This window comes from Lathamus discolor, chromosome 7 (genome assembly GCF_037157495.1).
Source record: "Lathamus discolor isolate bLatDis1 chromosome 7, bLatDis1.hap1, whole genome shotgun sequence".
Classification (NCBI taxonomy): Eukaryota; Metazoa; Chordata; class Aves; order Psittaciformes; family Psittacidae; genus Lathamus; species Lathamus discolor.
In genome coordinates this window covers 6,425,416-6,449,113 of record NC_088890.1, presented here as the reverse complement: position 1 = coordinate 6,449,113, position 23,698 = coordinate 6,425,416, and the positions used below count along the sequence as shown (strand labels likewise).

The following is a 23,698-nucleotide window of genomic DNA, read 5'->3' as shown; positions in this document are numbered from 1 at the left end:
TAGATGATCTTTTTAGGTCCCTTCCAACCCTTGGGATTCTGTGATTCTGTGATTCTATGAGTGCTTAAGATGCTCTCTACTCTGCTTGGCTGTCTGAGCAGAAGCTTCATAGGGCTGCGCAAGACTCTTACTACGACTGACCAAAGGATGCTCAGGAGCTTTTCCACATGTTCTTCACAAGCAGTGTAGTTGCAAATGGTTACCCCAGCTGCCTGGCCTTTATTACTCTTTTGCTGAAGGAAGCTCACTTACCTAAGCTTGTTGCAACATGTGATTGTAATTTTTTGCAAGGAGACAGAGTTTCAACAGGAGCAATGTACACCTTCAGACGCTGAACATCTGCCTCCTTTGTGGTGTGGACAAAGATGGGTCTCTACTTTGGCCTGTGCCTGAAGAGGCTGTGCTTGTAGATCTTGTGAGAACCAGAAAGGTGTAATTTTCTTTCATCACTCACATTCTTCTCTGAGCAAGAGCAGCTAGTAGCTCTTTCTGTGCAAGAAGTGTGCTCCTGTGGTGTTTTCCACTCATCTTCCTGGAAACCAGAGATTTAGAGTGGGATGAACTCTAACCTCCAAGAAGTTCCAGACACTTTGTTGACTAAGGGAGCTGTCACGGTGAGTAAGGCTGGCTAGCTGAGAATGTTTGCTTGATCTCTTCCTGCCTATTGCAGCATCCCTAGAATCTGGGGAACATAATCATTCTTCCTGTTATGGTAGTATGGTTAATAGGAACTCTGGCTAACATGGGCCAGAAAGAGCACACTGCCCATTCACTTATAAACACATGTTCTTGCTAAAAAAGAGAGAGAAACTTGGTCTTATGTTGTGTGTTTACAGGCCTATCTGAATTCCTTCACCCTGGTACAGATAATCTGGTTCCAGCCCAGAATGTCAGGCAGGAAGGCATCAGTGTTGCATCTTCCCTTTTGTGGGTAGCCCCCAAGGGGGTAACTGCTGGGTTTCATCACTGGAAAGGCTGTATCCAACTGAGCTCTAGAGTCCAGCTCTAATTCGCTGGAGACTAAAGCCTGGTAACAGTGCCAGGTTTCTTCGTATCAGGAAGCCCAAGTTCATCTGAGCGGAACTGAACAGCTCTATCAGTTGGCTGTGCTGCTTGTGGAGCCTCACTGTAGATCCTGCCAATTTTCCTGCATCTTAATTTGACTGAGGCTGCATCAGGGCAAAATGAATGGTTTTCTCTCATTCAACTAAATGAGTGTCTGCCTCGCAAGCAGTTAACAGCAGAGCTCCTTTCTGGAAGATGTGCCAGGAAGCCTCTGCTAATGGCTAGCACTCTAATACTCTTATTTCAGCTTTTTTCTTGTTGTTGCTGTGTGAAAATGAAGTTTTCACAAGCTAATGGGTTTTGTCTCTATGATGTTGCTCTTTATCCTGAAACTTTTGGGTTTGCTTTCTTCTTGATCTGGACACTGGAAGGAAAAAAGGGTGAACATGTCAAACAAATTAAAGCTTATGTCTTCTCTGATTTTGTGCATTAATATTTTTACATGTTGCAGTCTGTTTCAGAGTTTTCTGATCTTGATGAAGGACCTAAGAGAGAGAAAAGGCAGGGTATAGGCACCCTCAGCTTGGCTTTCCAAGAGGCTCAGAATGACTGCACTGACCTGCAATAGATTTGCCTTTTAGTGGATGGGAGCAGCTGTGCTGCTACAACTGTTTTCCTGTGTGTTCTGGTTTGACAACACTTTCTGTAGAAATAAGAGGATCAGCTTTTAATTTCTGTCACCTTGCAGCAAATAGATTTGTTCTTTAAGGCTCTGGAACAATAAGGCAAGTCCTGACAAGTCATTATTGGTCAGAATAATTGCCTTTTAAGTTCAGCATCTCAGGCTAATTAATGTAAATTCACCCACTTAGGTTGCTGCTGTATGTGGCTTTTTCTAATGCTTGAGTCATAATTCAAAGAGAAGGGACGGAGGCAAGATTTGTAATTTTTTGCTTTTCCAAGCTGCTATTCTGTCAGCTCTGAGATGAAGATGGCTCCAGCTTGAAAAGCTTCTAAGACCTCAGACTTTCCTACTAAAATGCAGACTTGAAGCAAAAGCAGTAACAAATGGGCATGTTATATGCAGACACACACATGCTGTGTTTACATATGTGTATGTATACATATAACATTTATATATACATGAGGGTGTTGAGGCACTGGAGCAGGCTGCCCAGAGAAGTGATGAATGCTCCATCCCTGGCAGTGGTCAAGGCCAGGTTGGACAGAGCCTTGGGTGACATGGTCTAGTGTGAGGCATCCCTGCCGACGGCATTGGGGTTGGAACTTGATGATCTTAAGGTCCTTTTCAATCCTAACTCTTCTATGATTCTGTAAGTAATACACATAAATATGTAATGATATGTATGTTACACAGCATATACCTATTTCATTAGAAAGAGGCAAATGATTCTGATGAAAAAAATGAGCTGGAAGCTGTTATTTCCACTTTAGGAGATCTGTGTGTGTTTTGCTTCTTGCCTTGGAGACTGTTGGTGTCGAAGAACCTGTAGCTGGCTAACCCAAGGCTGAGGATAAACACTTTGTTTCAGTGTTTGGCTTCTTTCTCTTGGGAGCGTTTGCCAAGAGCAGTCTTAAATAGGGCCAGAGAACAGTAGTTCCAATTATTGGTGAAATTTTCTTACCAGCGGTTCTCATATTTAGTTTATCTTTTTGTTCCTGTACTGGATTGTTTCCACCAAAACTTTTCCTTTGGGATTTTTGGTGCTGTTCTGCTCCAGGAGCAGTGTTAAAATAGCCAGTTAAGTATCACCTGTACAACAAAGCCTAATTATTCCATACTAAATTTGAGAAGACCTCTTCATATCTCCCAAGACAACACTAAGGCTGATGGGAAGGGAGAATTGGTTAAGGGAGGTAAAATGTCTCAGAAAAGTAAGAAAAGACAAATCTAACGTGCTGAAGGCCACACTCAGCTTTACTTTCTCAAGGAATACAGACCTGCTGTATTTTTTTCAACAGCTGGTAGTTATGAGGTCTTAGCTGTCTGTGCACTCTTTCACTGGGCTTTCAATGTCTGGCAGCCCTAGTTCCCATTTTCACTTGCCATAGGAAAGCCACTTGTGCTTGTGGAAATATAATAAATGCAGATCTTTCCCATTCTTCTTGGAGGCTTGTAGAGGGCTTTTTAGCTACTGAAAGTGTAACTCAAATTGGAGAGGAGCTGACTATTGAAGCTTACTTCCTATGTTTTATCATTTTCCCTTAGTAAGACCAAATTAATGTAGTATTGCATTGATAACTAGTAATTTGGAAACCATAGCTTTTTTTAGAGTTACGTTCCTTTCTGCTTTGAGGTTGTGGTGATCTGCATTGCCAGAGTTCATAAGGAACTGAGTCTTCTATCCCTCCCAGGGCCAGCTACACTCCTCTTTGGAAACAGTGCAGGAATTTACTTTCTTTCATCTTTCTGTGTAAAACAAAGATCACATAGCACAAAAACTCACGAGCCTGATCTCGGCTGGCAAAGAACCGGTTGATGCCATGGTATATATAGTGGTGCCCAGTATAAGCCAGCTGAAAAGCACGGGCAGCACGGAGCTTGGGTGCATTTAGCTGTGTGCATAGATGCTTGTTACTTGGAGGTACCTGGAAAACCATGATACTAATGTCTGTCTTGGTTTAAAAGTGATACAGAGGGTACAGTTAAGTGGACAAAGAGCCAGTGAACCAGAGAGCAAGGCCACATAGGATGGGAACAGCTTTTCCTTTCTGGCAGGCAGGAGCAGGGTAAGGACCTGCTTTGGCAGGAGACTGCCAAACAGTGACACTTGCAGAGATAAGATGCTAGTATTTCAGTCTGAGTGCAGCCTTCTGTGTATGGACAGGTTGTTTTCATGCATGTTTGAGTACTGTAGTTGGCCATTAGCTGGTAGCCTTGTCTCCTGTGTTTCTGGCAGCTTCCATTGCTGAATGGTGTGATACTTCCTCACTTAAAATACACGAGCCTAACTCCATTCGGCTGCCTCTGCCAGTGGTTCACTTAAGCTTTGGCAGAAGAGTGCCTTGGGATTTAAAGGGGTTTGAGGTGTACCTATTAACTATACTACTTCTTAGGATTATCACAGATTTGATATTTATTTGCCTATAGCAAAACATGGCCATTACTGTATAGGTGCCAAGTTTTAATATTGTAACTTGGTACTTTTAGTAACACCAACAAGGAGAAGGGTTCTGTCTAAATAATTTCTGGCCTGTGGCATATCTAACCCAGCTTCTGGTGTGAGGCAAAAATAAAAGGGAATTAATGTTCATGTCCCTTCTCTTTTTCTCCTCCCTCCTTCCCAAATCACCTTCCATTATTGCAACTTGAGTCCTGAAATAAGAAGTGAGGAGGGATGAATAGTCCTGTAAATTGTTTCACAAGGTTAAATTAACTTGTATCCTATTTCTGGTTGTTACCCTATGCTGCTCTGAACAGTTAATGTGGAGTAATGCAAGGCTTGAAGAATGTGATTGCTCCAGAAATTTTGGTGGTGCCTTAAAGAGGGGATGCTTTTCTAGGCTAGAGAAACATACTTATGCTTGAAGAGCTGTGTTTAGTCAATGGTATTTTGTATGTAGCAGAGAGAAATGAGGTTACCTCTCAGTTTTTAGCAGGTCCTCCAATCTAGCACAATATACTCCAGCTGACCTTCCTGTGGAGCTTACCTTGAAGCTGATATGCTTCCACTGGATGTCACTGTTGCTCTCTGGGAACACATTTAAAATACCACTTTACCTGTGGTGAAAATGACTTCTCAAAATAGAAGACTTTTAATGGTATTTCTCTCTCATTCCGATTAAGTAGAATTGAGATATGAATAAACAGTGTACACCACCTTTGGGAGTTTTCTGCTCCTCTGTTGTTTCATGGGGAATTCTTTTCAGCTAAAACAGTGAATTTAATTGGATTTAGCGAGTTTTAATCCATCGGATGTCCATATTGAATTGAATACATTGGATGTATGTGTTGCTTAAAAGGAATGAATCTTTCTCGGTACTTGAAAATTAATTCTTAATAATATCTTATTCTCTTTAAAAAAGAAACAAAACCCTTTAGAATAGTAGATACACTGTGGAAATTGATTTAAAGGGATTTAAGGGTAGAGCTACACCTATTTGCTTCTCATCACTCAGTTGCTTCCTTCCAGTGGAGAGAGGTGAAAAGACGGAAAAAACAAGTATTTCCTCTGGATTTAATTGTAAGAATGTAGTTATTTGAGGTACATCTCAAATAATAGTACTTTTTATTAGTAGGTGTAAAATTCATGTAGGTGCTTATCTCCTGTCAATATATCTTCTAAATATCACCATTTAGAAAGCAAAATGTTTGGTTTTTTTTCAGTTGTTCCTTGTAGTTTTACTATGGATGTACACGTGTTGTGTAGTTAATACTTTCCCCCCACCCTGCTATCAGTGCTATAATAGCTGGCCAGAATGCTCTTTAGCCAGAACAATTTTCATAAGAGGCTCAGTAAGAGACCTCTGGAATGAAGGATGATTAATTTTCCCCTTCCCCCAAGTAGTTGCACTGTGCTGTCTTTAAGTGGTTGCTATAAATAAATCACTTCTGTTTTCCCTTTGTCACTGAGAGCTGTATTGTATTCTGAAACGGCTCATCTATTCTTCCTTTAATGTTCAGCTGCTTCTTGCTATACCCCTAGAGCTTAATACGCAGATGTTGTAATAAGATATTTAATGGCAAATACATTGATTTGGTTGTGCCAAGTAAATTGTGCACTTGAACTCTGACTAAAATAAATGAAACCTCTGCACCAGTGTTATTGTTTCTGATGCCTGTCCTCAGGATTCAGCAGCACTTTACATTGCAGGTGAGTCAGATGGGAGCACAGTTGTCTCTGTAATGGTGATGCTCATCAGTGCTGAGGCTGTCACAGTGCCAGGGCATATTTCTATGTTGTTTGCAGTGTTATAAAAAAACTGTTAGAATTTAAATGACTAGTACTGGCTCACAACATGATACAGATTGCTATTAGGAGAAGGGTGACTGTAGTTTGGTCTGTGAGGGTTTTCTTATTCTTATGGACAGTAGCAGAGGCCGATTTAACCCTCTCTTACAAAATCTGAAGTTTTAGTGTTAGGGCAGTTCAGTTTTCCCCACTTGGGTGCACATTTCCTTTCCTGCCTGCCCATTAAGGTAGTGGTAAGTACAAGTTGTAATCTGGCTGTTAAGGGAGAGTTTCCAAACACTTCCCTCATTTGTTAATTGCAAAGGCCAAAGCTTTCCCTGAATAACCCCACAACGATGCTTATCACAGTCACATGTGGAGGTTCTGCTAACCATTCAGTAGAGGCAGCCTTGTAGCCTTTGTAATGCAGCTTCAACTGGTGTCACTGCTGTATTTGAACTATGACTGAAGTCTAGGTGATGCTTGTGGCAGAAAACCTGTCCCTCTGAGCACTGCAGTCTCTTCCCAGTTTCTTAATGAAGAATGTGTTTGAGCTCATCAGAATGTTTGGCACCTTCCTAAAATTAATGTCAAACAAAATTCTGGGTGTCTGTTCCAATTTTAGGATACTTGTAAAATCTTCCAGCATCTGCCCTGTGAAGCCCTGGCTATGTTTTTCTTAGCAGGCAAAGCTTTCCTTGACTAAAACATGGAGATTTTGGCATGAAGAACCTGAAAGAAGTGAAAACCCCCACGAATGTTTTTCTCCTTGATGCCATGAAATCACTGTTCCCCTTTGTTCACAAAGCTTCTGTTAGCTGGTAGCAGAGGGAAGTGCTTTGGGTAGTGTCAATACAAATATACCTACTTGGGCTCCTCAGCCTCTTCAGAAAAAGTGGGTTGAAATTAGTCTAGTGAATTTGATTCATATGGATGCTTTAACCTCTGAAAAGGAAGGTGCTGGGCCTTTGTGAAGTGCAGCAGTATGTATGTCCATCTGGGCCAGGTTGACTGTCAGCCTATCCTTTGCTGTTGTCCTTCTGCTCTTGTGTACTTCATGGGCTGCATTTACAGCTTGTAGTGTTTTCATGTGTGTCTAGTTGAGAGTTTGCAGCATTCTCAGTAATCTCTTGCCTTCTGCTGGACCTGCCTATGATGGGCAAACCGAGGCTTAACCCTTAATCCAGTATCTTGTTGGATGCTGTATATAGGGCCACTCTTTGAGAAGCTTACTTGGATGGGTCCCATACTTCAGGTTGCAGCCTGGTGCTGTCAGAGCGGGTAGGATGAGTAAGAAGCTATAGAGCAAACTGACTTCAGTTTCTCTGCCTGCCTGTTTATGGGCAGCAATTCAAAGTGCTGTCTGTAGGTGTGGGTGTTGGGTACTTGTTTTTTGCACCTGCAGTGCCAGGGTAGGTTAGGTAGGATGTGCTTGTTCATTGAACTGAATATTCAAATAGCATGGTCAATTAAAAGCCTCCCTTTTGAAAGTTACACTTCATGACACATTGGCATAGTTTTTATTTGATGGCTGGATATGTCCCTAGTTTAGATAGATGAATTCAGTACTTCACTGCTGAAGGCTCTAGCTGCAGGTTATCTTCTGGATGATGATGGTCTATAAGGAGCCTTTCCAGCAGCTGTGATGTTTGAAATGAGACATTATGCCATATTATCACGCTTCTATTTTAAGTGTAGATATACTTCTATTCTTGGGGGTGTTGCCACCATGCAGAGTGCCTTCTGGAGCCCACTTGGGCTTTGTGGAGGTGGCTTGCTTGGCTTTTCGTGGGGGTGGTAGATAGCCTGGTAGCTGATCAGCAGAATTTAGCATCTGTGATAAGAGGCTGATGCTGCCCCTGGCTTTAACTTGACATGATGAAGGACCACCTGATTCATAAAGCATCAGCTGTGGGAGCATCTCTGCAGTATTGACCTTCCAGATATGCCAGGCTCTTAAACTTTGTAGACTGTAGCAAAGAGAATATCAACTCTTGAGTTCAACCCAGCAGCTTTTTATGAAAAGCTGTCTGACATATGCTATAAAGATAGAGGGAGAAAATATGTTAGTACAGTCATTTTTCTGCTTCTGTGAGTCAGCTTGTTCTAATGGTTTTGAAGTAGATAGCTCATCATCGTTTGGGGTTTTTAAGTGCAAGTTGTATGCAGTGTTAGCTCGCTTAAATTTCTGCTGTGCCATGATTGACTGACCTAAAGTTACATCAGAATAGGATAGTTAGCCTTAAAATAACAAGGAAACATACTTTTTAGTGCTGTTTACCCACTGAAAAAGTGTTTTGTGGGGGAATTTTTTGTTGATTTTTACTTTTAAATTCAAACAGCAAATAGCAGCTTTGTAAGGCTGGCTTCATCTCATCTCTGCAAGAACATATTTTGATTGATTAAATCAATGCATCAGGCAGCAACATGTGGCTCTTGGGCTACCTGTAGCCCGGGAGTAGTTTGAGTGTGGCTCCCCTGCCAAGGCTGTGCAGCGTGACCCTGAGTGTGGGCTGTGTTGGCCTAGGGCCTGTGGATAATCTGAATTATCCAAGCAAGTGGGAGGAAGCAAATTAGCAGAGGCTGGTGTGGCTGGCACCACCTGATACCCAGCTGCATCCCAAGCCTGCGGTGTAGCGCAGTGATCCCTGTGGAACAGTTGTTATGTGTATCCTTTGAACCTTTCCCTTCATTTCCTTCTCCGTATGCAAAAGTGGTCTTGTGATGGTTGGCTGTATGAGGGTAGTTTGCGTGACAGGATGGTCAGCCCTTACTAGCAGTTAGTGGTCAGCAGTAAGGCATTCTCCTGTCAAAGCTTACTGTTCTGTGCCCTCTTTTCCCCTTCCCCTCTCAGTCTCCAGTTTCCCTATGTAGTCACATTTCTCTTTGCACTGCTTATTGCTTATTTTACCCACCTTTTGGGCTAGACCTCAGCCTTGGGAGCCTTTCTGTGGTCAAAATCTGTGACTCACAGCAGCAAAAGTGTTTTAATATAAATTTCTTTTTTAAAAAATGTATATTTATGTATGTATGTGTGTGTACACATGTGTATCTTCGTAATGCACTAAACATTTGGGGGTTTAAAGTTACATGAGCTAGTCTAAGGTCTTACTGCAGCTTAGTTGCACATCTGTACACACCCGGCATCAAATACAGAGGTGAGCAGGTAAATTGATACAGCACTGCTGAGAAATGCCTTTGTAGTCGTTTGTGTGTGTAAGAGAAGAGATGGAAGCAACTCTTGACTTTTGCTTAGAAAAAGTACGTGTGGGAGAACTTTTAGAGACTATTTTCCAATCTGTCAGAATTCTGTGCTGCATGTTGATTTGCAGACTTTAGTCATATGCGTGAGTAACAAGTGCATGGGATGGAGCGGCACCAGGTGTCAGGCCATGCAGTTTTGAGCTCTGTGATCTTGGCTTTAGATTCAAATCTTGTCTGTTAGTGTAAATTGAGAAACTTAAGTCTGCAATTGCTTAACCAGTTGGCTGCCTTGTTAGATAAACTTCTCTGCACTACTTCTACTGATGGTAATGCAGATAAATAATGCAAATAGTGTTTGTTCTAGAAGAAAGATGCCATTTTGAAAGAAAAGGAAAGAAGAATGAGTTCTCTAGTAGAGATCTGTTTGTGCTTTTAAAACTTATTCTGAATGAAATATTCAAGCTTGCATAACTAAACCAGTTGAAATTGAAACTTCAAAGTAAACTTGTTCTTAACCTCATTGAGGAGGGAAAACCAGTTCAAGATACAAATGAAATTAAAATTTCTAAATCAAAACTGCCTGGTTTAATTCATATTGAAACAGTTTGCTCCTGGTGAACTGTGGTACAGCATCCCTGTGTTCTTACAACTACCAAACATGGAGAGAGGCTTTTACTTTACTGCTGGAGTGAGATAATTGTGGTCCTCTCGGGGTGGCTTACTTAATTCTTATAATTTGGATGTAGTGCTTCCATGTGGCTCCAGTAAGTCTTTGTTTTCCTGTGCAGTCTATGCCTGTGTACTGCATGAGCATGCCAAAATTCTTTGCACATACATACAAAACTTGAACCTTGCAGTATTGCTTCAGGATTGTTATCTAAAGTTTGCCTTTCCTGATGAAGGTTTAAAAACAAACACACACACACACACACACAAAGCCCCAACAAAACAGAAAACAAACTCCTTCCACCTGGGGAAGGCAGACAAATCTGCAGCAGCTTTTTGTTTTCCAGCTGTGGCAAGAACAATTCCTTTTCTCCTTTGCCCGTTTTTAATAGCATAGACTGTCACAGCATAAGCTGTGCTTTACCGTTTCCTTGCCATGAAACAGAAACCCTTCTCCAGTTGTTTGCATTGCAATAGCAGATTGTCTGTTTCTTTTTCTAGCGATCAGAAATGGACTGTGGTATTAATCTTAAGAAAACAAAAACTCAGGATTCTGGTGGGAACCATGAGCAACAGGAGGAGGAGACCAGTCTTGCAAATACCTTGGAGCATATTATGGGACAGCTGGATGTTCTGACTCAGGTATGGATTGCTCTTTTATTTTATAATGAAAAGAGTACCTCTGGCTAGAAGAACTCGGAATATTTTGCGGTAGTTTCATAGAATAAAAATGTGGCTAGTTTAAAACCTCTGCTGTTTAGTATCTTTCTGATAAATGTGTCTTCATCTGCTTGTCAGCTTATCTCTTATCAGTTCCTTCACATCTTCCTGAGTTCTTGCTTAGGCCCAGCTCTTCCTCTAACTCCTTTATGCTGCAGTGTTGCAGAGCACTCCTTGCACCATCTCTGGTTCTCTGTGCTATTAGCTATGGTTCGTCTAAGGTAATGCCTGAGGGAGCGGTTGGCAACAGGACTCTGTTTTGGTGTATAATCTCTCTCTCTTCCCTCCCCCATTATACTGCAGTCTATAGGCAAACTCTGTTCAGATCCCACTCCTTTTCCCCCACCCAACATTCACCTACACAATCCAATTTCTGCAGTATTCTCCTCCCATCAACAAGTCTGGGCCCTTCTGTGTCTCATCTCTGAAACATGCTTTTCACCCACAACCAGCAAACAACTAATCCCTTGCTAAAGCATTAACATACAGCTCTTCCTCAGAGTCACTAAGCACTGCTTGAGCAGTACCAGCCATTAATGGTGATCATCACAGTATGTGTTTACTTAATACAAATGTGGGGATAGAGCTGGTTTGTGTTTAAATAGCTGCTCATTAGCTCCTGTGAAGAAATACCATTTCTAACTATTGTCTGGGGCTGAAGTTCATTGTGTGGTTTTGGGGTATGTGAGAGGAAAGGAGAAAGCATCTGATAGTAAACATTGGTGATCTCCTGTAGTTGAGACCATTGTCATAGAATGGAAAAATCTGTGTGGGAGAGTTTTTTTGTGAGTTTGGGTGTTGTTTCTGAGGAAGAAGCAGGTCTGGAACACTTGGTATTGAGCATACTGATTATTAGTCCAAGTTAGCTCTTTGCTGCTAAGAAGTACTTGTCAAAAGGTGTAAAATGATGGGTTGGAGGGCCTATCAGGGGGTTGAAGTAGAGCTGCTTTAGGGATTAAAGTACTACCGACAGCCTAAAATAGAGTAGGGTGAAAACCAAAATGTATTTAAGTTAATTTGGCAGAAGTGCAAGAGAGGATTTTTCCTCTGATCTCTCAAACACTGAACACTGGAGGGTGGGTGGGGGGAATCTTTTGTGTTACATTGGGCTCTCGTGCTTGTGAGTAAAATGTAACCCTGTGTGTACACAAAATATTTTATTGCTGTTTTTACGTCTCCTTAGTAAGTTTGGAATGTGATTGTTATCTTTCATTGCATAAATCGGATCCACGCTTCTGATGATGGATGTGTAATGGCTCCTTTTCAACTTCATAGGTGTTTAGAGGAGGCAAATATTGCAGTAAACAGTATGTGTGGGATTTAAACTAGATATCAGCAATGCAAACATCTCTCTCGAAGATATTGTGTAACCGTAGAAAATTCCAAATGTTGTTTTAAATGTAGCAGAAATTGAGATCAGTGGGGGAGGAATAAATTAGTAGGTTATAGGATAAAATTGGAAATAGGCCTGAAATAGTAAAAATCCAAAAAGCTGCCTTGAGTAACTGCATTCAGCAGCCTTTTACCTTTTTTGTAGCTATTCTGGCTCTATTTTGTTGTCCTTGAAGTACATTATTTCCCATTGGTTATAATTTTTGTATGTTGTATTTTGTATTAACACCATTTAAATGCATCTGTACAAATTGATGTTCCTGACACACTGTTGAAATGGTTTCATAATTCTTCATTTTCGTGCCATGGTTTTGATATTTAGCAGTGAAACAAACCAGCACCAAACAAACTTAAGCAAATGAGCCTGGAAGAAGTCCTCATTCCTAGACTAAGGAGGAGGGATGCAGGCAGGTAGCAATGTAGAGACATGGAAGGTAACTCTGGAGGATGGTGAGGCTCTGGCATAGGTTGCCCAAAGAAATGGTGAATGCTTCATCCCTGGCAGTGTTCAAGGCCAAGCTGGTCAGAGCCTTGGGCAACATGATTTAGTGTGAGGTGTCCCTGCCCATGGCAGGGAGTTGGAACTGGATGATCTTAAGGTCCTTTCCAACCCTAACTATTCTATGATTCTGTGATTTGTTTTTTCCAATGCTGATGTTTGATAACAGAGAAGGGAATGCTGCTCCAGCTGAGCCACTGTTACCCCTCTTTCATGCAATTAGATGTTGACTGGGAAGGAGCCATGGCACACAGAGATCCAAGTGAAATGGAAGCAATGGCTGCTGGTGCTGGATTGGTTTTCTTTCCTAGCTATTTCTGCCAAAACACAATAGGACACAGCTCCCTGTGCATGGCAAACTCAAACCAACGTTGTGTGTTTTCCGGGCCTGCTGATTCCTACAGAAGGACACCACCACTGCTGCTTCAAAATGGAACAGATATATTTCATAAATAACGCATAACAAGTGTCAGTATTTTTTTTTTCTTGGAGAAGGGCTGAGGACATTCCTGGTCCTCTTATAAATCATTGCTTTGTAATTCTTGAGTATTGGTTGTTTAAAGAGAATGCTAATTTCATGAGCAGGGCCATTCAGTAGAAGGGAAAAGAGAGAGTCCAGAAACCCTTTATTGATATAGCCTTCCATGGTTTTTCAGGAATTTATGATTTGTTAGCTTTGTGGGAGAATGGGAATACTTCTGATGTAGAACCTGTGCTTTTTGGTGGTGCTGTAGTTTCCAACACTTACCATGATGTCAGGTACCAGTGGGGGAAACTCAAAGTTGTGATAAACAACTTTTGGAAATTAGGAAAATATAAGTTTATTTTCCTAACTTTTTTCCATAGCTATCATTTCAAGGTTTATCATGCTAAACCTGGTGTCATGTGAAAGGGGGAAGGAGAGCAAATACTTTCAATTTCTGCTGAAAGAGGTACTAGTAAGGCATCAGCTGAAGGCTGTCATCTCTTGCCAGTGCAGAGCTTTGTTCTGAGCTGTATGCTTGAACTGCATTGTCTGCTGCTCACCAATTATCAGTACCTTCCCTCAGTACAGTGACAATAGATTGACAATAGATTTCCAGATTAAGTGGGGTGTCATGTACTTAGAGACAGCGGGATTGTTTTTATTCCATTAAGAGGTCTCTTCCTGCTAGACACCAATTGCAAGTAGAAGCGCTGAGCTGTGGATGCATCATGCCCTGCACAGCAGGATACACTTGAACAGGCTTGCTCCTTCAGTTAGGTACTTCAGTTCTTATTAGAGAAAGTTAGATCAGAAGAAACCAGTAGCTCTTGTATACCACATCTAGCAGTAACCGCTACAGTGAACAGATGTGACCCCCTCAGATTTAGAGAGCTTCATTTGTATGTTGCTGACTTTGTGCTGTGATTTTATTCCTTAAGATTTTGGCGTCTTTCTTTAAACTGGTTTGTGATTCAATGCAACTTTCCTGTCTTCCTCCTACCAGAACGCTCTCAGGACATCTTTTGTTTTACTTGCAGCAAAGTGCTCTGATGTGACCTGACAGGGGCTTCGTATATTTTTCTAAATGTGGTTTTTGTTCGGCCATACTTCACATGCAGATAAAGAAGTTAATGTTTGACTGCATTTTTCAGCAGGGTAGCGCATGTTTGACAATTCTGCTGCCTGGAAGAGTGGAGTGAGTGGAGTGAGGCTGAGACCCAGACATAAGCAGGTTGTTTTCAGTGGTTTGGATTACTTAAAGATACCCTGATGCCCCTTTGTAGGAAAGTAGGCAATTCAAATCAAGCAAAGGAATGAGGAAGAGGAGTAATAAATGTATGTTATAGATGCTTTGCTTGCTTCTCCCTTTTTTGCAGCTTAGTAGCTTGTCAGTGTCCCAGTGTTTAAAATTCCTGCTCTTCACTGGCATTTCAGAAATGTGAAAAGGAGGAAAGCACAAAATGTTTGGGTTTTTTTCTTTATCAAAGGCTGGATCTCAGTATCTCTCTGCCTGTGTAAAGAGATGGGCTGAGAATAACAGCTTAAAGGAGGGGGGAGAAAAGGTGATTTTCTCTCTTGGATAACTTTTTGGAACAGAAAGATATGTTTTGGCTGAAGCAGAAATGGAGCAAATACTGAGTTTGCTTGGTTCAGATGCGTTTTCTGCACTTGCAGCTGACTTGCAGTTCTGAAAGACCATCTGTGAGTAACCATCTTGGCTGCAGTGGAAAACTTGTATTTGCAAGGATCACCTTCAAAGCGTCTGTATATATACTCTTGCCCTCACTACAGACACCTGCAGCTACAAGGTTCACTTTGTGAATCTGCAGCACTGGTGGGCAGCGGGCATTGAGGCAAAAGCTGCTGGTTTCATGTGGGAAGGGAAGATGCCTGCTCCAAACAAAGAGTTCAAAATCAGGTTAACATAAAAATTCATAAATAGCTAAGATAATCCACCCACAGGAAACAGCTTTATATACTTCCCCAAAGTAATCTTCCGTTAAAGCTGGGAGAAAACAATGCAATGAAATGGAGAAGACTTGATAAATCTGTAAATTAATCCAAGCCTGAACTGAAGGACAATCAAGCTCATGTGAGATTAAAGGATTATTTCAGTCCAGAAAAGATTGAAGAGAGAGGGAAGATAAGAATTTTTTGAAAATAAATTCTTTAGCGTAAAAAAAGGACTTGGACACAAACGAGTTGGTTTTTAATTAAAACTGAGGATGTTTGTGTGTGCAATACTTATAATGAAAATGAGTAAAGTGAAATCTGTTACTCTTTTGAGACATGGTCTCCAAAGTCTGTTGCTGGGGAATGAGCATGGCCCCTCTGTTCTGAGAAGTATTGAATGTACATTAAGTAACTGGTTTAGTAAAACAAATGCTTTTATGACTTCAAGTAGTTACAAGTCAAGAAGCAAATGAGGGGGTGGAGGGGGTGGGTTATAAGTGTTGCTACCTCTGTCTTGTGCAGATGTCTTGGTTTCTGTGTTGCTCTCAAGACTCAAACACCCACTGGCTACAGGTGGACCCAACACATAGGAAAAAAATTGCAGCGGTTTTTATTCTGAAAGACATGGTTTGAAAGCCAGAACAATAAAAAAGTTCCCATCTGAAAAATATGTTAAATACCAGCTGAGCTTGGGATTTAAATCTTAATTTTAAGGGACAAAGAGGCTACTTCTCTCGAGTTGAACTCTCGGAGGTGCAGTAGCTTTGATCTCTCACTCATAACAAATGAGGTATCCTGGTTTTTGCCAGTCCTCTGTATATCATCAGACCTACTTTGTTTTCTGCAGTGATATATAGTATACTTGTTACAAAATCTCCAAAGTTTCAATGCGAATACATTATTCTTCTGTCTAAGACCACCTAAATTAAATGTGCTCCTAGGGATATTGCTATATTAGCAGGATACTCTAAACTGTAAAGTCTTGGCTTCTTAAAAATGCTGATGTCTCCCTGGAGGCCCACAGGACCCTCACCTTCCATTATCCTTCAATAGCGAGAAATACTAAACACTTCCCACTATTTGGTTTCACAAGCAAACCTTGGCAATTAATATCAATTGTTATTTATCCATTTGGTATCAGCAGCTGTGTTGATTTAGCTGAGGATTTGCATGCTTTCAGAGGTAGATTGGGCAGCAGTGAGGGAGATGGGAAGTCTTTGTGGTTGGGGGAGACCTCTAGTCATTTGGGGTTCTAACCACCACATTGTGCAGCTGCTCACATGATATATGCTTGGGTGTTTTGTTGTAGCTCATCGTAACTTGCTGTGTTTTTGTACTGTGTGGTGAAACTCAAAGTCTGTGTTGGTCCAGCCCCAGAGCTTAGGACCTTGTGTACAAAGGAAGCTGTCAGTACCTGTGCCGCAGCTTGCAGCCATTCCCTTACAGAAACTTGCAGGATCTGATGTGGGTGCCATCAGTTTAGCTTAGGCTGATCAGCTGTCAAGACTGAAGCAACAGCAGTGTGTGATGAAACATTTTTAGTAAGAGAGCTGTAAATGGAAAGGCTCAGTTAGAGATGGCTTGTGTGCCTCGTGTCCCCACACTGTGCAGAAGAAACTGGCAGAGCGTGTGGCTTATCTTTGTGGTTACAATTGATTTAATAGAACATCCTTTTCTGTCCTTCAGAGTCCCTTTGGTCACTGTGATACTGGTACTGACCATGCTGGTTAGTCTGGCAAAGTGGCTGATACTAGTTTTTTCAGGTACTCTTGTATGGTTTTCCTACATGTAAAAAACACAGTGAGCACTGCAAGTGATCACCTGTGTTGTTGCTGCACTGTGTCTGCGGCATGAGTAGACTCATGCAGTACACCAAAGCTCCAACCTGGCCTTGAGCACTTCCAGGGAGTGGGCACCCACAAATTCTCTGTGCAGCTTGTTCTAGTGTCTCACCACCCTCACAGTAATAATGAGGAAGACTTAGCTGAGCAATGCAGGTTTTGAATTTTACAACAGCCCACCTCCTTATAGTGCTTTGGTCTGCTAAATGTAAGAAATGCTTTACTTTTCAAGTATTGAGTAGCACACGTCTGACTGTTGGCTGGAGGGAGCTGGTGGGGTTATGATCTCTTGTGAAAGAACTGACTAAGAGGTTGTTGAGCCTCAAGACTTTTTGAGCAGATCTGGAGCTCTGGGTAGGGATCCTGATAAAGCCAGGTTAGTGCTGGCATTTGCACTTCTGCAGGCTTTGTCATGTATTCCTAACCCGCATGGCCCAGCAGTGACATTGGGTGAATGTGTAAAACTGTGTTGAGAAGGCTTATGGGACTTCCTAACCCACAGTGCTGCACTGACTAATACATTCCTGTCTAGCCACACTGGAGCTGAGTGTTTTCTAGTAACAAATACAAAAGTCTGTGGAATTTGAAGCATGTTATGAAGTAAACCCAGGAAAACTTGTGAAGTCCCATTAAAGAGAGATTGAGAGGAAGGCTAAAGCACTACGTGAGCTTTCTTCATTCTGAAATAATCAATACACTATCCATAGCCTTGTGCGAAATACTCTATGCAGATGGGCTTTGGGAATTTGCCTTAAAGTCTGTATTCAGAGCAGCTGAGCTGGTGAGGAGCTACAGAACTTATTTAAAATGGCTCTGGGGAGCAGATCTTGGTTCAGTCGAAGCAGATCTTGGTTTAGTCGGAGCAGAAAACAAAAACACAACAACAAAACACAAAAACCCCAACCACAAAACAGAAACAAAACCCACCTTAATTGTGCATTTGATCTCTGAGATTAAGGCTTTGACCACTAGAGTATAGCTAGTCGCAGCATGTAAAGAGCCTTGCATACATTCGTTTGCTACATGAATTGTTGATAGCTGTGGAGGTTTCATACCTAGGTGTACTCTCAGATAAGAGGCTGACTTCCTTGATTAGTCTAAACTGCCAGCTTTAGCTGGAAATGTGTCAGAGCATGCAGAGTGTGGTAGCTGGTTTGTGTCCCATCTCAAAACTGTGTTGTATAACTTGCACATGCAGAGGGCAGCCTGGCTTGCTTTAAGCTTAGTGATAGCAGGGGTCTGCTTTGAGTGCCATGGGATGCAGCTGCTGAGATTGAAGGGGCAAGTCCCGGCAAAGCTTGTATGATAGGAAGCAAGGCTGCTTCTTGCCAGACAGGTTTATACTTGAACCTCAAAGTGACTTCTGCTGCACAAGTTCTTCCATGAGCCTTTCAATCTTGCCGCTGAAGTTTGGTATTTAAACTATTGTTGGTGGAAGGAGTTAATTACTTTTTTTTTTCTGTAAAAGGTAGGCAAGGCTGCCCTGGTGCAGAGCCTTCCTGTGGCAGTTTATTACATTTGTGTTAATTTAGAGAACAGGCTCCCAAGCTTAACTTACCTGGATATTTGATAATTCCTGTCTCCACATAGGACTGCAGGTATGCTTGGGACTGTATTTAGCGGGTGTTGGAGGTATCATTTTAGTGATCAGTCTACAATAACTGGGGCCACTTGTCAATATTACTCGCTTTAATGCACGCGTTTGAAGGTTGGCAACTGTACTCCTTTCTTGAAAGACTGTTTTTACTTTCCAGTACAATGCCAACAGGCTTCCTCAATGCTGTGCAGCAGTCTGTGTTCCAGGTGTCACGGATTTGTGCCCCAGAGGTATATAGGTACCTCTGAACTCACTCATTAGTACTTCCCAAAGAGGGACCACTGGATGCTCAGGCAGCATTTTTAGGATGCAGTTTACTTGCTGGACTACTTGGCCATGTTTGGGTCTAAGATTGGCTCTGAAATGGCCATTTTTGGGGAAAAACGTAAGAAGTTATAGCAGGGCATCTAGATCCTTGAAAACAAACTAGTGTTGGCCTTGCTCATTCCAGAGGACAGAGCTCTTAAGCCTCAACTCCAGGTCAGGCTCCACAAGTGTCATTCTGCAGGTCCATGGGCTTCTTCATTGCACCTCATAAAAGGCATCCCTAAGTCGCTCCCTGTACCACCACAATGGAGTGAGGAAACAGTGCAGATAAACTTACAAACTTCTGCATTTTCTGATAAATTGAAGAGAAATCGATGCTTTTGTAAATTAACATGTCAAACCGAAAAGAAAAATCTGAAGAGGTAGAAGTAATGTGTTTTTCTTGGGCTATTTGATATGTTAGTGCTCTGCAAAAAACCTCTTGTAGCATACGCTTAGAAAAACTGGCAGAGCAAACTTTTAAGAATCTTTTTATTGAAGTAAAGGTAGGAACTGCTTCGACCTCCGCGATCAATGGAGAGAGGGATTTTCTGTTATGAAATGATGACAAGAATAGAAATGCAAGTGTAATACTTTGGAGTACATTTGCAGTCAAATGTGTGGGATCGTATTCCTTGTAGGATCAGCCAAGCTGTTGTTAACCTCATCTGAGTAACTGTTGTATCAATATGTGAGGATTTTTTGGGGTCCCACAATTACTGGTGATCCACTGGAGCAGTGTTATGACCCCCATGCTATTCTGTGTGCTAACTCAATCAAGGCAGTGTGAGTGGCATACTGATGAAAAACCCATGCGCTGCTGGCAGGGCAGGAGCTGCACCTCGCTGCTTGCAGAGCAGCCGTCCAAAGCATGCCTGCTTTGCCCCAACCACCAGGTCAAGTACTGCTGAAGTTAAATAATGAGCAGCCATCTGTCCAGGTGGAGACCTCTCTTCTGGCAGGGACTCCTGCCACTGTTCCAGATGGTTGCTGATGGCCTCTGCTTGCTTGTTTTGGTCTCTGCTCTTCAGGTTTCCTTTAGCAGTGGTAGAACTGGTTCCCCTTATCTGTAGTCCTCAAAAGAAGCAGGACTGATTGTCCCTCCAGGGCTGCTGCAGAAGCCTTGGCCCTGGGGCTAGTGGTGCTTAAACTGTCTCTGCTACAGGGAAATGTTTAATAGGGTTTAAGAAAAAAGATACTGGTGAAAGCATCTTGAAACAGCATCACAAGTCATTATTATTTGGTTTGAGGGAGTTAAAATAACATGGAGGAATAGGGTAGGGGGCTTGTCATCATGTAAGCAAGTGTGAGTACTGGCAACTTCAGGTATCCTGGGGGAGGGTGGAGCTGAAAATTCCCCAGAACTTAAAAAGTACATAGGAAGCAACTTGTTTTCTGCATCGTTTTTTGATAACGTTTCCAAACAGAAAAGCAGTTTGTTTCTAGGGTAAGTCTGCAAAGATGAATGAAGACAAAGGTTGCAGGAAGAGCTGGTAGAAGTGATTTGAGTAAGTTTTCTTAGTGTGAAAAATTGCGTTTTGTCTTCTGGTGTCCGTAGTAGTGCTCAGTGTGTTAGTGTAGTGTCAGAAATACTCCTTAATAATAAAAAAAAAGGTTGATCTTTCTTAATGTTTAAGCCTATGCTGTTATCCTGCTGCCAGTTTGAGCCAGGGCTTTAATAAGTTATCTAGCATTTACTCCCTGGTGCGTAATGGAGACACGTACTGTGCTCCTGACACAGGAAGCCCAAGTCCTGCTGCGGAGAAGCGGCTCGAGCACGAACCTGGCTCCAGTGAATCCTCACTGAATCTGGTTAACAGTATTTTCCTCCTTGGTGCAATTGTTGGTTTGTTATCTTCTGAAAAGCAAAAACATGCAGGAGTTGAATGGGTGCAGTTTAACTTGCCTACCCACAAGGACTTGCTTTATAAGTAGCAACATGGAAATACTGTAAAACTGTCAGCTGCTAATAAAGAAGCTTGTCTTTTAAGTTACAGTATGGTGCTAATAGCAGCTGGGCAATATTTGTGCTTTCCCTTACCTTTGTAGGATGTCAGATGCCCTGTGTATTTGGGCATCATGTATTCAAGTCTGAATGGGCTGTAGTCATTGGTTCCTACTTTGAACTTCCTGGATTTAATTTCTGACTGCTAGTTTTCCATTTTTAGTTTCCAAAAACTACCCACTACAAGTTTTTTGCATATACTTACATGCAATTTCCATTCCAATAAACATTTTCCTTGCAGCTTTTTCACACATCCAGCACTTTGAGATCTGCTTTACTTGCGTTTAGTCTCATGGTGCTGCATGTAACAGCTCTTAACTCGTATCGACAGGATTGTGATGGCTGTAAATCATGAGATACAGGAACCACAAGTAATCTGGGGCTTTGCTTCTATCAGGGCAGTGTGACCAGGGCATTAATTCGGTTGATTATCTTTCTAAATGATATCTGATGCAGTGTTTCACCCCCACCCCTTTTTAACTGAGTGTTGAGTTACTAGTTCTTTTTTAAATGGAGAAGCCAGGATTCCTACTGCTTTTCATTCTCTGCCTGGTTGCTTGCAGGATAAGATCTTTGCTGTAAACCCCTGGTAGACATCCAGCCTGCTGTGTTCTGCCCTGAGTAGCTTTGCTCTTGACTTCTGTAAGACAGCCGCCAAGCAGTAGTGTTGCTGGGTATGAAAAGGGTGAAATCCTGTCTCCTTTGAATAGACAGGAGGAATCCTGCTGCCTTTGGGGCACCTGGGATGTTACTTCCTTGCTCCAGCACTTTTCTTCTGGTTCTCTGTGTACTGCAGTTCTTGTGCCTCAAAGGGGTGTCAATAGAGGAAAAAACTTTAATCAAGCTAGTGCTGTAGCCCATGGGAATATTTAAGCCATGCAAGGGTTTTCTTTCAGGTGAAGTTTTCTCCAGCTGCAGTAATGCAGCATTAGGCAGCAGGAGTTAGCCGTTCTGCCTTGTCACAGGTCAGCAGTATGCATGTGGCAGGAATAAGCTTTGAACTGTGTTTTGAGGGGAAAACAAAGGGTGCATTATGGTAAATGCTATGATGCACAGCCCCGTCTGGCTTTGTTGATATGCAGTCTTGCAAGATGGCTTTGCCATAGTGCTTCATGTTGTTTTTACTACATCTGTTCTCTCTTCCCCCCCATTCATCTCATTCCCCAAATCATTTTACAGGAGACTTTTCCTAGTCTCAAGTGGCCTTAGCCAAGCTATTTCCTCTCTTTGTGCTTTCGTGTCCCCAGCTGTAAAATGGGGATAATGAGACCTGCTTTCTTTTTTCAAGCACTTAGAGATGTGCTTACGAAATGTGCTATTAAAAGGCTTTCTATGTATAACTTCTATACAAACAGCAGTTGTCCAAGTTTATTTGAATTACTTTATAAAAGCCCAAGGTTCTGAACATCCTTTGTTTTTAACAGAGGATGTTATGTACTAAAAATGCTCAAAATGTGAAGCTATTGATTGTTGCTGATAAGCTTATGGATAATAAAGCATTAAATCATCACCGCCTATTATCAGGCTTTCTTGTGTCTTTGGAAGCTGAAAGTGGTTTTGCATAAGCAGGTCCCTTGTCTGAGAGTGATCAATAAAAGGTTTTCAGCAGAAGCTTTTATTGCCACGTGGTTAAAATGTTCTTCCTGTGCATCCTGTACACGATGACTTCAGCGTGGAGAAAGATATAACAATCCTTTGTGGGGTAATTGGATTACACAGAAGTATTTTGGCTCTATGTTGAGGTGGATATTGCCACTTTGGGTTTCAGTTCACTCCCACTGCATGTTGCACTGCCTTATGCTTGGCTGGTAGGGTTTTCTTGCTTTTCATTGTGCTTGTCCAGCAAGTTTTGCATGTTTTAATTGCAGCAAACCAATGGCATACAGGGAAGGGAGGAAAAAGTTGGAAGCAGGGAGGGAATATCAGAAGCTGAAACTGGACATAGTTGTTGAAAAAACTGTGTCTCTCATTAGCAGAAGTGTGTCTGGTGGCTCATGAACCTGTTCATGAGAGCAAACGCAGAGCTTGGTTTGAAAGCACCAAGTGCTGTGGTGGGTGCTTGGTGGTGGGTGCTGGAGAGCTTCATGCCCACCAGCCTCTGTTGCTCCTCTGAAGTTGTGTGGGGCTTTGCCCTTCTAAAATGCTGGTACTGGAGTTACAGGAGTATTTTGAGGAGGTATTTCAGGAGTGTGAATTTAGCATTTTGCTATGCACTGAGAGTACAGTATGTAGCTTGTCTTTGTGAGCAGGTCAACAGCAGTTTTCATGTTGTTTTGCAGACTGTTTCCATCCTGGAGCAGAGGCTGACACTCACTGAAGACAAGCTGAAGGAATGTCTTGAGAATCAGCAGAAAATCATTCAGAACAAAATGAGCTGATTTCCTGAGAGAAGACAGGAGCTGAAGGCATTGGGAGGTTTGAGGTTACTTGTTTCCTGACAGACTGTGTGTGACTTGCTTTAACGACTTGGAGCGCAATCTATTTTTCAATTGGAATGTACAGTGATTGTAAATAAGCTTTGTTACTTTACTAAAATAAAAGTAATTTTTTATTCATAAGCGTGGATAACGGTTGTCATCTCCTGTGTTTTCCAGAGATGCAGCAGCCAGCGTGTGGTCTGAGTACTAACTAGGAAGGTTGCATGTCTCCTGCCTTTGGTGCTGCTGAGGTAGTTTTGACATGTTTAAGTACCTTGGAGTTGCTAGATGTCTGGCACAGGCTGTATTAAGCTGGTTGCTGAGGTGTGTGCCGGCCATAGGTGACAGGCAAAGAGCTCCTAGGATATTTTGGGCAGTGGGAGTTCTCTGTTATCAGAAAATAGAGAGAGGTGAGGTCCCAGTGCTGGTTGCATGGGGAGAATGGTCTGTCTCACCTGAGTCCCAGGAGATGCCTGCAAAATCTGGCAAGGAGCAGCCCCTGGATGGTGTTTGTGCGGAGGCAGTTAAACCCAGTGGTGGGATTTAACCTGCTCTCTTGTGCAACGTGTGAAAACCAATTGCTTGAGGCTGGCAAAGAATCCCTGGTGGGTCAGGTGCAGGGTGGATTTCAAGCAGATTTTGCTTTGTCTTCGTGTCTTTGTCTGCTTCTTAAATTAAGAGCAGGAGAGAGGGAGAGAGAAGGCAACCAAATAG

General features: G+C 42.1%; 1 protein-coding gene across 2 annotated transcripts in view; it reads left to right on the top strand.

Annotated features, from left to right (window-relative positions):
* POC1A (POC1 centriolar protein A) overlaps window positions 1–23,125 on the top strand; it is a 67,877-nt gene extending 44,752 nt beyond the window's left edge. For both annotated transcript variants that reach the window (XM_065687861.1, XM_065687862.1), the window contains 2 exons: window positions 10,290–10,430; window positions 22,847–23,125. In XM_065687861.1, the coding sequence (XP_065543933.1) occupies window positions 10,290–10,430; window positions 22,847–22,945 (240 nt within the window). In that variant the 3' untranslated portion in view covers window positions 22,946–23,125. The remainder of the gene's footprint in view (window positions 1–10,289; window positions 10,431–22,846) is intronic.
* Window positions 23,126–23,698: the final 573 nt, after the last annotated feature.